Raw genomic sequence first — 13,411 nt, forward strand, 5'->3', positions numbered from 1 at the left:
TTGAGATGAGGGTCCCTCTCTCCACTTTACCAATGAGGAGACAAGGGCTCCGAGGAGTAGTGCCTTGTCCGCTCCCAGGTGAGGACTGGAGCAACCGTGGATTGTACCATCACAAATTGCACAAGAAGATCCATGGCCAGGTGGTCATGCCCAGCAGGGAGGAGGCTTAGACTAAATTTGGCGGTGAGACCCCGTATCAGGGTCTGGAGTCTGGCGGGGCCTGTAGTGAGACCCAGGAGGAGACCCAGATGTGGCCCCTCCAAGATGGGCAAGTGCTTCAGGGTGAGGACCCATCTGAAGTCAGGGCCAGCAATGACAGCATCCCGGGCGGGCAGATCCTGGCAAGACAAGGTTCTCAGATTCAGCCAATAAAGATGCCGGCTCTTGGTGGTTTTTATTTAGTTTTGTTTTTTTTGGTTTTGTTTTTGTTTTGAGACAGTCTCATTGTATTGTCCAGGCTGGGGTGCAGTGATGTGATCTCAGTTCACTGCAACCTCCTCATCCTGGGCGCAACCACCTCAGCTTGCCAAGTAGCTAGGACTAGAGGCATGCACTACCATGCCCAGCTAATTTTTTTGTGTTTTTTTATTTGTTTGTTTGTTTGTTTTTGTTTTATTTTTTTGTAGAGACACAGTTTCGCCATGTTGTCCAGGCTGGTCTCAGCTCCTGGGCTCAAGTGATCCTCCCAAAGTGGTGGGATTACAGGCATGAGCCACCACGCCCGGCCTCTTGTATTTTCATACCTTGCCTGCAGGAGACCTAATCCTGGACATCTTTCTCGGCCTCACGCGACCTCCTGTCTTGGCTGGCTTCTGCCAAGGTGCAGCCATCACCCTCCCCTGCTCCCCGTCCCACCCCAGGCTGGGGCTCAGCCTCAGTTTCTTTGCTGTGCACAAAGCCACCTTGGGTTCCACCCTTGCTTATGACAGCGTTCCTGGCCTCATCCCATGGGCTCTGCTCTCTCAGCCCTTTCTGCACCCTCTCTGTGCACCTGCTGGAATGCAGGCCTGTGGGCCACCCTCACACTTACCTCCCTGGGCTCCTCACTCAGCCATCGGCTCTCTCCAGAGACCCCAGGGTGCTAGATGCCCTGGGGGAGATGAGACACTGCCACCCCCCCCCACCACCAATTTATCTGGCTGTCCTGTCACCTCTCTGGGAGCCCCCTTCTCAAATTCTTACCAACCCCTACATCGAGTACCTTCTCCATTCCTCCTCTCGCACAGGTCTTTCAGCTTTTTTTAATGGAAGATGTGGGGTGCTGGGAGGGGACTGTTCTTACTGCCTGTCCCCATTTTCCCCAGAGCTTTAGTTTATGGCATGAACTGGTCTCCGGCTCCTGGTTTAAGTCAGGACTTTCAAAACTATTGATTCTGCCATGGATCTACCTAAGCCTCTTCAGGAGCTTAAAAGCCATATGTGATGGCCTTCTTCTGGGTGTTTTGTATCTGCCCTTCCCAGGGGCAATCGGCTGTGGCCTGAGGATCTAGATCCAGACAGCGGCCGCAGGTGCCTGTGCCCTCGTCCAAACTGAGATGTACTAGAAATATAAAACATACCCTGCAGTGTTAAAGACTGAGCCCGAAAAAGGAACATAAAATAGCTCATCCGTAATTATTTTATTGATTACATGTTGAAATGATAGTATTTTGGAAATATGAGAGAAAATATGTTATTAGAATGAATTTCACCTGTTTCCTTCCCCTTTTTTACTGTGGCTACTAGGAAAATCAAAATCACATATGTGGCTAACTCACTTATTTCTGCTGGACAGCACTGCTCTAGATGTAAGAGTGAAAGAGCTGTAAGGGAGAAAGGAACTATGGAAACAGAAAATTAATGGTGCACATGGCAATGAGGCTTGCTGTGCCTGGCTCTAGCTCTGTCTTGTATTCTCTGTCCCCCCACCCCATCCCTGACCCCTATACTACAGCCAGACCGTCCGCGAACCACCCTCCTGCTAACCTGGAGCCTCTCTTGAAACAGGTTTTGATCCCCTTCAAGACCCTACTCACAGCCCACCTCCCCTGGGAAGCCTTCTTTCTGCCACCCCACCCAACAGGGTCCTTTTTCTGAGCAGTTTGCGTTTTTGGTGGGAGCCCCTTGTTGTGACATCCGACAAAAGGTCTACTCTGGCTGGGCATGGTGACTCACGCCTGTAATCCCAGCACTTTGGGAGGCCAAGTCAGGCAGATCACTTGAGGTTAGGAGTTCGAAACCAGCCCGACCAACGTGGTGAAACCCCGTCTCTACTAAAACTACAGAAATTAACTGGGTGTGATGGCGCATGCCTGTAGTCCCAGCTACTTGGGAAGCTGAGGTGGGAGGATCACTTGAACCCAGGACACAGAGGTTGCAGTGACCTGAGATTGCACCACTGCACTCCAGTCTGGGTGACAGAGGGAGACTCCATCTCAAAATAAAATAAAATAAAATAAAAAAATAAAGGTTGACTCTAGTTTTTCTGCACATGCCCCAAGAGTCCACAAAATGTTAGAGGCACAACTTGCCTCTGCTTTTCTCCTTAAGTTCCTTGGAGGCAGAGGATGGGTCTGTGTTCTTTGTACTTCTCTTCTCCCTGTGAAAACCCCATTTAGGGGTAGGTGAACTTCCAGACATCCCCTGAATGCGGAACTGTGGGGCAGGGCCCTGTGCTTGAGTTCTCCCACAGTGCAGAAGTAAGTTTAGCATCGCAGAGAATCTGGTTTGGTTCAATGCTCTTTGCAGACGCTATAAAGCCATATCCTTGAGCCTAAATCTTCCTCCTAAGAGCTGCCTGGAGGATGAGACTGGAGGAGAAGCAACACTTGGCATTTGCTTCATGTCAAGCACCTCTAAGTGCATTACGTATATTTATCTCATTTAATTGTAAAAAACAATCCTACAAAGTACACTATTTCATTTCCATTTTCCTGATTAGAAAGTGGAGGCACATAGAGACCACATGTGGATTGCTCAAGATCACATGGGGTGAAAGAGATGAAATTTGAATCTGGGCGGATAGGCTGCAGGGTCTGGACACTAAGCCATTGTGCCGTCTGCCCCTGAAACTGAAACTGAGGAAGGTGTTTCTCGCCTGGCTGCTCTTACCTCCTTACCGGCAATGCTCTGCTCTCCCTCGCCCTCACCTCCTTGCCTGCGAGGCTTTGCTGTCCCTCGCCTTCTCCTCTTTACCTGCGAGGCTCTGCTCTCCCTCGCCCTCACCTCCTTACCGGCGTAGCTTGCTCTGCTCTCTCTCGCCCTCACCTCCTTATCAGCGAGGCTCTAGTCTCCCTCCCCCTCACCTCCTTACCTGCAAGGCTCGCTCTGCTGTCTCTCGCCCTCACCTCCTTACCGCGAGGTTCTGCTCCCTCTCGCCCTCACCTCCTTACCGCGAGGTTCTGCTCCCTCTCGCCCTCACCTCCTTACAGGAGGGGCTCTGCTCTGTCTGGCATGTCTGCCTGCAGCCAATCGTAGCCCCACCTGTAGACTCTCCATGCGCAGGGACTTCCCATCTCCTCCCTCCGTTGCTTCGTGGCCATTGGTGGACAGGAACGAGACTGAGTTCAGGACCAGAAGGCCCCAGCGTGGCCAGGCCCTGCCTCCATCATGTCCCCAGGTCTCCACAGCGAAGCCTCTGAAGGCTCCAACTCCTTTCTGTCCACTCTGCTGGGTGAGCGGTGAGGCGCTGCGCTCCACTGACTGATGTCTGAGCCCCACAAGGGGCCAGTCACGTAAGTTTGGGGTTTTTCTGCCTAGGGGTGCCAGATCAAATACAAGGTGTGCAGTTAAATTTAAATTTCAGATAAGCAAATAATTTTCTTAGTGTAAAATTAAAAGACAGGGAGGAGGAAGAAGGAGTAAACATTCCCTGAAGTGAGGGTTCACACTAAAGACACAGAGTTTAAGCCGGGCGGGGTAGCTCATGCCTATAATCCCAGCACTTTGGGAGGATCACTTGAGGTCAGGAGTTCAAGACCAGCCTGGCCAACATGGTGAAATCCTGTCTCTACAGAAAATACAAAAATTAGCCAGGCATGGTCATGGTGGCGCATGCCTGTAATCCCAGCTACTTGGGAGGCTGAGGCAGGAGAATCACTTGAACCTGGAAGGTGGAGGTTGCAGTGAGCTGCAATTGTGCCACTGCACTCCAGCCTGGGCAATAGAGCGAGACTCCATCTCAAAAAAGACGGAGAAGAAGGAGAAGGAAGGAGGAGGAGGAGGAGGAGGAGGAGGAGGAGGAGGAGGAGAAGAAGAAGAAGAAGAAGAAGAAGAAGAAGAAGAAGAAGAAGAAGAAGAAGAAGAAGAAGAAGAAGAAGAAAGAAGAGGAGAAGAAGAAGAAGAGTTTAAACCTGAAATGACATGAAGACCTAGGCGAAGGAGAAGAAGGAGAAGGAGGAGGAGGAGGAGGAGGAGGAGAGAGTTTAAACCTGAAATGACATGAAGACCTAGGCGAAGGAGAAGAAGGAGAAGGAGGAGGAGGAGGAGGAGGAGGAGGAGGAGAGAGTTTAAACCTGAAATGACGTGAAGACCTAGGCGACTGGCGAGAGAGAATCAGAGAAAGTTGTGTCACTGCACCATGGAGTCTTATGGTGATTGAAGTCCGTTCAGCACAGGTGCTCAGGACCTGCGGACTTGGGCAGAGGGCATTGTAAGCAGCTAGAGAACACGAGAGGGCCGAGACAGCTTATCTCTGTTTGACAAGGCCCGGCATTATGGTGAGGACTGAGCATTTTAATGAGTGTGGATCTCAGCCAGCTATTTAATTTTTAGGGCCCACTGTAAAATGAAAATGCGAGACCTCTAGTTCAAATTTATTAGGAGGTGTGGTGGCACGTGCTTGTAGTCCCAGCTACTCGGGAGGCTGAGGTGGGAGGATCATTTAAGCCCAGGAATTTATAGTTGCAAAGAGCTACTGCACGCTACTGAACTCTAGCCTGGGTGATGGAATGAGATCCCGTCTCTTAGGAAAAAAAAAAAAAGTAGGCTGGGCGCAGTAGCTCATGCCTGTAATCCCAGCACTTTCGGAGGCCGAGGCAGGCGGATCATGAGGTCAGGGGATCGAGACCATCATGGCTAACATGGTGAAACCCCGTCTCTACTAAAAATACTAGAAATGAACCAAGTGTGGTGGCACACACCCGTAGTCCCAGCTACTTGGGAGGCTGAGGCAGGAGAGTCGCTTGAACCTGGGAGACAGAGGTTGCAGTGAGCCAAGATCGTGCCACTGCACTCCAGCCTGGGCGACAGAGGGAGACTCCATTAAAAAAAAAGAAAGAAAGAAAGAAAGAAAAGTATTTAATAAAAAAAAAAAGAAATTTAGTAAAAATTTCAAGATGCCAAGAGCCGAGTGTTAAACCAGGTGGGGGGGGCGGGGCTCTTAGCACCAGGTGCTGTGTGAAAACATGGCTCAGAAGCAAGGGAACCCAACCCTGGCATAGGCTCAAACTGCTGCTGTTTAGCAAGGAGTGGGCACTGCAAACTGGAGGGTAATTCCTCCCCTGCTTGGGGGCCGGCCTCTGGAGGAACCTCACTGTTTGCACTTGGAGTTGAGGGGCATCCTGCCCTTGAGCCCTCATCCTTTATTTTGTTTGTTTGTTTCGAGACAGAGTCTCACTCTGCTGCCCAGGCTGGAGTGCAGTGGCACAATCTCGGCTCACTGCAACCTCCGCCTCCCGGGTTCTCCTGCCCCAGCCTCCCAAGTAGCTGGGATTACAGGCGCCTGCCGCCATACCAGGCTAATTTTTATATTTTTAGTAGAGACGGGGTTTCACTATGTTGGCCAGGCTGGTCTTGAACTCCTGACCTCAGGTGATCTGCCCGCTCAGCCTCCCACAGTGCTGGGATTACAGGCATGAGCCCCTGCGCCTAACTGAGCCCCTCATCTTACTGCTGCAGGAAGGAATGTAATTCCCTGGCTTGGCCATGGCCACGGCCACTGTACAGGGTGGCAGGACAGGGACATCTGCTCAGGGTTTCTGTGTTTCTATGTCACCCCTCCCACCCCAGTAACTGAATTCTGGGGAGCTGTGGCCCAAGGAGGGAAAGGGGCAGCATCTTTTCTCCTTGATTAGGGGGCTTTCTGGAGCCGGGGGAGAAAGCAGGCGGGCATCTGGCAGGGCCATGATGGGAGCCCACGACTCCAGCTTCCCTGGGGAGCAGGGTGAAGTGCTCAGGGATGCAGGGAGAAGGGAAGTCAACTTTCCCTCCTGGACGATGGAGACAGGAGACAGGAGGGAAAACTGAGGAGGGAGTGTCAGGTGGCCACTTGGCTCCAGAGGCTGCAAGATGGGGGCCTTTCTTCCTGTAGCATTCCTGGAAGGTTTGCCCAGGGTCCACATGTTCCCAGGCATCCTGGCTGCTGAGCCTGTGGGTACGTGGAGGCTCTCACTAACAGGCCAGCTGATGCCGGCAGTGCCACTTCTAAGATGAGCAGGGGATGCATTAGCCTCCAGGCCAGACTGCAGACAGTTGGGACATGCAAGAACAGTGCAGAAGAAAATAGGAGACTTAGTGCCTCTACCTGGGGAATGAGGGGGGTGAGTGCATGTGAGGATCAGGTGGATTAAAACATGTCAGGTGTCTAGCAGCATGTGGCCGACAGAAGTGCTAAAAAGTGCTACTTAGCATTCATCATTATTATTAAGTATTATCATGAACGTTTCTCCTTATGGAGAAAGCTTTGTGTAAACCACTTACTATTAATTATTGTTAATTATTATCAATGTTCTCTCTCCTTGGACACGGCTCTATGTCTCTTGTTTCTGTTACCTTCACCTTGGCATTTCCCACACCTACATCTACTGGCTCAATTAACACTTAATAAATGTTATTTTTCAAAACCATTCATTTAAATACATCTCAGTAAAATGAACCATTCAAAATGGGAGGATACTGATAAAGTAAAATGAGATCACGCCAAGCAACTAAATTGCTTTTTTAAAAAAAAGATTAAAGTAGCAGTTCAAAATCATCACAAAAACCTGGCTTTTTTCTCTTGTCAACAACTGGACCGTGACTAAAAATAAAACCCCCCAAATTCAATGCTTGGGTATATTTTATGACTGGGATTCAGCTTTTATTTAATTTCTCTTCTTAAAAAATATGTTGTTTTTGGTTAAGATGAGCATAACTTAGTTTTACATAACTAAAAGTAAACAGACACCAGTGGGTTTTCCTGGAAAGGGCCCAGAACTCGGGCATGGCTAGACGCTGGTTCTCGTTGGTTCCAGGCTGGAGAGCCCCCAAAATCAGCCCTGAGAGATGGGTGTGTTTTTTTTTTTTGAGACGGAGTCTCACTCTGTCGCCCAGGCTGGAGTGCAGTGGCCGGATCTCAGCTCACTGCAAGCTCCGCCTCCCGGGTTCACGCCATTCTCCTGCCTCAGCCTCCCGAGTAGCTGGGACTACAGGCGCCCGCCGCCTCGCCCGGCTAGTTTTTTGTATTTTTTAGTAGAGACGGGGTTTCACCGTGTTAGCCAGGATGGTCTCGATCTCCTGATCTCGTGATCCGCCCGTCTCGGCCTCCCAAAGTGCTGGGATTACAGGCTTGAGCCACCGCGCCCGGCCGAGATGGGTGTTTAATGTGACCTGAGATCTCCAGCCTCCACCATTTAGTGGCTTGGCTCGTTCCTGGCTACGTGGCCTTGGGAATTCCCTTCCTCCATGTGGTCCTTGTGCCTTGTCAATAATGGTGTAATAAAACTATAAAAAATGAATTAGAAGCCTCGGGGGCAAGTATTAATAGCTAGAAAGCTTGAGAATGCCACAGAAATATAAATCATGGTGCATTGAGTGTGTATCTTCCATGTATTTTTCATCCACAGAAACTCAGGAAGGGGAAGGTGGACAAGGTTTAGCATGTTTTAAACCTTCTATGCTCCTCCTACAGGGCTATGGCTCCCAGTATGAGAGAGGAATTTACATTTTTTGAATGCCTTCCCATTTAATTCACTTAATTTAATTTGCAGAGCACACCATGTGCCTTAGGAAGGTGCAGAAACTGAGATCCAGGTTCTGTGGGTTCTTACTTCAGGTTACATGTGTTGCCCGAGATCACACAGGTGGTTTGTAAAAACAAATCGATGCTAAGATGCCATTCATCTGTCAGCCCCATGTGCAGTGGTTCTCAGCCCAGGGAGATTTTGCCCCCAAGGAGACGTTTGGCAATGTTTGGAGATGGTTATGATTGTCACTGCTTGGGTGGGGGAGGGAGGGTGTCACTGACATGGGTAGAGATCAGGGGTGCTGCTGAACATCCTGCAATGCACAGGACAGCCTCCCCTAACATTTCAAGCATTGTCCAAAATACGAATAGTGCCGAGGTTTAGAAACCCTGTGCTATGGGCGCAGTGGCTCATGCCTGTAATCCCAGCACTTTGGGAGGCCAAGGCAAGTGGATCATCTGAGGTCAGGAGTTCGAGACCAGCCTGGCCAACATAGCAAAACCCTGTCTCTACTAAAAATATGAAAATTAGCTGGGCATGGTGGCGGGCACCTGTAATCCCAGCTACTTGGGAGGCTGAGGCAGGAGAATCGCTTGAAACCGGAAGGCAGAGGTTGCAGTGAGCTGAGATGGCGCCATTGCATTCCAGCCTGGTGACAGAGCAAGACTCTGTCTTAAAAAAGAAAAGAAAAGAAACCCCGCACTAAACAATTGCAGAAGTAGTGGGGCAGGAACGTCTCTTACTCTGTCTGGGCTGTGTATGTGTTTCTAAGAGAAATGCTTCACTGGAGGTCTGAGTGTGCTAGGCCCCGGTTACTCAAACTGTTGTCCCTGGATCAGCAGCAGCCTGGAGCATGTTAGAAACGCAGGCCTCTCCCTGGACTTAGACTTCCAGAGCCTGCATTTTAACAAGCTCCCACATGATTCATGTGCTTGTTAAAGTTCGAGGAGGGCAGGGTCTGATTCATTCCAGGCTGAACGGCCCGCAAACCAGCCCTGAGAGATGGGCATTTAACTTGTCCTTAGCTCTCACCGGGGCTAAGACCCATGCCAGGGCTTCAGGGACTGACAGGCTCCCTTGAATCTGCCCTGCTCCCCCTCCTTTGATTGTCACGTGAGCCCTGGTGGTTGGGGAGGAAGAGCGCATCTGAACTGGCTTATGATAACCTTTCCCGCTTTCCTCCCTGCCTCATCCCCTCCCCAGGCCTACATCCTGCTGGGACAATTCCTTCTGATGCACAAGAATGAAGCCGAGTTTCAGAGGTGGCTCATCTGCTGTTGTGGTGCCACTGAGTGTGAGGCCCAGCAGAGTTCTAACTGCCTCAAGGAGTGGTGCGCCTGCTTCCTGTAGACACAAACCTCATCGCTGCCCCCCACCCCCTGGGGAAAATGACGCCCTCTCCACCTATGCCCAGGCTCTGAGTCCTCATTTGTGTTTTTAATTGTAATGATACACTCCCATTATAAACAGTGGGTCAAGAACAGAACACAGGACAAATGCAAGAGATATGACTCCCAAACCCACCACCCAGAAACCGTAGTCACACCCTTTAGATGAATATCGTGTCAAATATCTTTCAGCAAAAAATCTGTATGAAAAAATGGATAATTTTATTTAAAAGCAGGAATTGAATTTTAAGTCAGTGTATTAGTGATCTATTGCTGCATAACAAATAATCCCAACATATAGCAGCTTCTCAAAACAAACAATGATGCTATCTCACAGGGTTTCTGAGGGTCAGGAACCTGAGAGTTGTCAGGAACCTGCCAGCTGGTTCTGTCTCAGGGTCTCTCATGAGGTTACTCACTGTTGGCCCAGCAGCAGTCTGAAGGCTGGACCAGGGCTGGAAGACCCACCTCCAAGATGGCTGCCTCGCATGGCTGCTGGCAAGATATCTTGGTTCCTCACCACGTGGGCCTTCCCATCGGGCTGCTCGTGGCATGGCATCTGGCTTCCCCCAAAGCTGGTAACTTAAGAGAGAGAGAGAGAGCAAGCAGGAAGCCACGGTGCCTTTTATGACCTTGTCTCTGACACATGCAGTATACTCACTTCTGCCTTATTCTATTTGTTAGAAGCAAGTCACTAAGTCCTCAAGGGAGGATAATGAAACATTCTTCAAATAATATGCATGCACATTTTTAAAATCACAGTTTCTTGAGGCCTCATTTACATATAGTAAAACTTACCCTTTTCAGGTGTGCATTCTATAAATTTTGACAAATTCACCACCATAATCAAGATGTAAGACACTGTCATTACCCCAGGAAGTTCCCTCGTGCCTCTCTGTAGTCATCGCTTCTCCCTTCCCAGCCCCTGGCAACCATGAATCTGTTTTCCATCCTTACAGCTTAGATTTTTCCAGGAAGTCATATAAATGGAATCGTATAATATGTAACCTTTTCAGGTGGGCTTCTTTCACTTAGCATAATTCATCTGAGATTAGTCTATTATATAGGCTTTTTAAACTCAAAAAAGGTTTATTAGATGCTATCGGTGCCCAGCCCACATCCTTTTGGTATTTGTGTTCTGGTAGAGTCCAGTGACTTCCCCTAGCAAACACCTGAATGTCTTCTGCCTGAGGGTCTCTCTGGCTACAAAAGCGGGATCAGCCCACACATAGGGCAGAGGGAAAGTGGCAAGCAGTTGATGCCCAGTAGAGCCCACAGTGATGGGTGAACAATGATGGATAAATGTCCTAGCTTACCCTGCAGATAGGACAAACTCTGAGACAGTCTGTTTGAGCTCCCTAGTGGTATTGAGCCCTAGTTTCCCACAGTGGTCACCTGCTCTTGAACAGCTCATACTTCTTTCCTTCCTTGTCTTATTTCCCCACTCCACTACCAGTGTTTCCTGGGATCATCCCCCTACTCCTACTCCCTAGAAAATACTCAAATTTTAGATTCAGGTTCTGCTTCTGGGAGAACCCAACCTAAGACAAAAGTGTTGGAATTTAGTTTTATTTTAATGAGAGAAAAAATTGAAACTGAAAGAATTGTTGAAATTTGATGAATTTTTTCTTCATCTCTGAGTGTAGTCATAAATTATTCAATTTCCTTCGAATTTCAGAATAATATTGAGGAAAACAGAGGTTCATATCATTAGGTTTATTTTAAACTCTGGTTTTCAGTGAAAGATCACGTGATGGCTAATACTGAGTGTCAACTTGATTGGACTGAAGGGTGCAAAGTATTGATCCTGTGTGTGTCTGTGAGGGCATTGCCAAAGGAAATGAACATTTGAGTCAGTGGGCTGGGAAAGGCAGGCCCACCCTTAATTTGAGTGGACACCATCTAATCAGCTGCCAGTGAGGCTAGAATATAAAGCAGGCAGAAAAATGTGAAAAGACTAGATTGGCCTAGCCTCCCAGCCTACATCCCATGCTGGCTTCATGCCCTCGAACATCGGATTCCAAGTTCTTCAGTTTTGGGACTCAGACTGGCTCTCCTTGCTCCTCAGCTTGCAGACAGTCTATTGTGGGACCTTGTGATGATATGAGTTAATAAACTCCCCTTTCTGTCCCTCTAGAGAACGCTGACTAATACAGCTGGTATGAATTCCTGCTATAAAAGTAAAAAGAAATTGATATTCATGATTCTTCTCTACTTTCCTCCTACTTTTATTGGCTTTATTATTACTTTTAATTTGTCAAGGTTTATAGCATTTACATTCTTCCCACAATTGTTTAGTCCTAGTTGTATATCTAAGAGCTTATCACCAATCCTTGTTAGTATCCTTATTTTAAAGATCATATCTTTGTCATTCCTGAATTATTTATTTTGATAATGTCTTTATTGGTTGACTTGCATCAGTGTATCTATCTGTCAGAATAGGCCAGGTTCTGCTTCTGTAACAAACTTTCCCCACGTCTCAGTGATTTATCCAACACAGGTTGACTTCTCTCTCATGCTATGTGTCCAGTACATGTCATCAGGGAGCTCTGTCTCTTGTAGTCACTCTGAGGCTTTGGTTAATGGAGATACCCTCTCAACACACACTTCCATGATTACCACGGTGGTGGGAAGGAGCCATGCTGAATGACATACTTACTGTCTGTAAAAGCCTCTGTCTCAAAGTAATACATTCTATTTGCACTCACATTTCATTGACCAAAGGAAATCATATGGCCACACCTAACTCCAAAGGGGCAAGGTCCCTTCTGAATGCAGGAGAAGGGGGAACATTTAGTGGCAGCACTAATCAAGATCACTGTCATCAATTAAGTTTATAACTTTTTTGCTTGCTAATGTTTTCTTGAAAAAACAGAAACCAACCAAAGGTTATTATTTTTCTCCTGAAAGCCTTGCAGGTGTTATGTTTAAGGTGATAAATATTTCCTAAATTTGTAAAGTGACTGGAATATTTCTACTGGAGTCTGTTAGCTCTTTCTAGCTCTGCTTTTCTTGCTCTCCAAGGAGAAACCAAAGAATCAAGAATTCCAGGAGAGCCAGTGTGGCCCAAAGATTAAAATAGCTTCATCTTCTGAGAGCTCTGGGTCTCAACAGCCAGAAGCTTTCCTTTGCTACTTCTTGCATGGCCCACCCTTGGACCAATTCTTCACTGAAATAGTCATGGTATTTAGAGGTCACTAATTTTCTAAGACATAAGCTGGATGGCTCCAGGGAAAGGAAAGAGAGAGGTACCTTCATCTCTCAGTCTATTTCCACATGCCTCCAACATTGCTGAAATTCATCCTTCTAGCCGAGTTGATGTCCAGGATCACGTAGGAGGACCAGGGGGCTGAGAAACCTGGAAGAGATGGGGCCCCCAAGACTGAAAAGCCTTTATAAGATGGACCCTATCACAGATATTGAAGACGAGTAGCTGTTCCCTATTTAGTGTAAACATCTTCCCAAAGGCACTAGGAACTTTCCCCATCAGTCTTTCATTCCCTGTGTTGATTTTTGTCATCTTTGTAGATAATTATTGGTCTAAATTCTTCCCTTCTCCCTGCATTCCCCATGTTTGTCATGTGACTTTGCAGTTCCTCCCACTAGAGGTAGAGTGTAACTCCCAGCTCCTTGACTTAGACTTGGCCATATGACTTGCTTTGGACAATGGTATGTGGCCAAAGTGGAAGTGTGCCAGTTCTGAGCCCCATCACTCATTTCTACTTGCTCTCTTGTGCCTCCAAGAGGAGAGCTACTCCCTTGTATAACTGCTGCCCCTTCAGCCTGGGCTTCGGAATGAAACCAGGTGAAGCTGACCGGAGCCAACCTGCTGCTGGGACCCAAGGCCAGCCAGCCCTGCAGCTTGATGCAAAGCCGCCCAACTGAGCCCAGCCTACATCAGCCAACCCTCAGCCAACTCATAGGTTTGCGAAGGAGAACAAAGGATTGCTATTTAAAGCCAGTGATGTTTGGGACAGTTGGTTATGCAGCAATAGCTAACGGATACATTCTTTATAGTCTAAAATGTCCTTACCCTGCCAAAGTGTGCCACATCGAAGGCCAACACAACCTTTAGATGGAGAAGTAGCCTAGGGTGGGGTG

General features: G+C 48.2%; 2 protein-coding genes across 7 annotated transcripts in view; both read left to right on the forward strand.

Annotated features, from left to right (window-relative positions):
* Positions 1–9,330, forward strand: part of BANF2 (BANF family member 2) — a 37,255-nt gene extending 27,925 nt beyond the window's left edge. For all 4 annotated transcript variants that reach the window (XM_050745408.1, XM_050745409.1, XM_050745406.1 and 1 more), the window contains one exon: positions 9,126–9,330. In XM_050745408.1, coding sequence (XP_050601365.1) covers positions 9,126–9,272 — 147 coding nt within the window. In that variant the 3' untranslated portion in view covers positions 9,273–9,330. The remainder of the gene's footprint in view (positions 1–9,125) is intronic.
* Positions 1–13,411, forward strand: part of LOC126929204 (protein PET117 homolog, mitochondrial) — a 549,430-nt gene that overhangs the window by 127,341 nt on the left and 408,678 nt on the right. The gene's annotated exons all lie outside the window — the stretch shown is intronic.

The sequence above is a fragment of the Macaca thibetana genome, chromosome 10, assembly GCF_024542745.1.
Source record: "Macaca thibetana thibetana isolate TM-01 chromosome 10, ASM2454274v1, whole genome shotgun sequence".
Classification (NCBI taxonomy): domain Eukaryota; kingdom Metazoa; phylum Chordata; class Mammalia; order Primates; family Cercopithecidae; genus Macaca; species Macaca thibetana.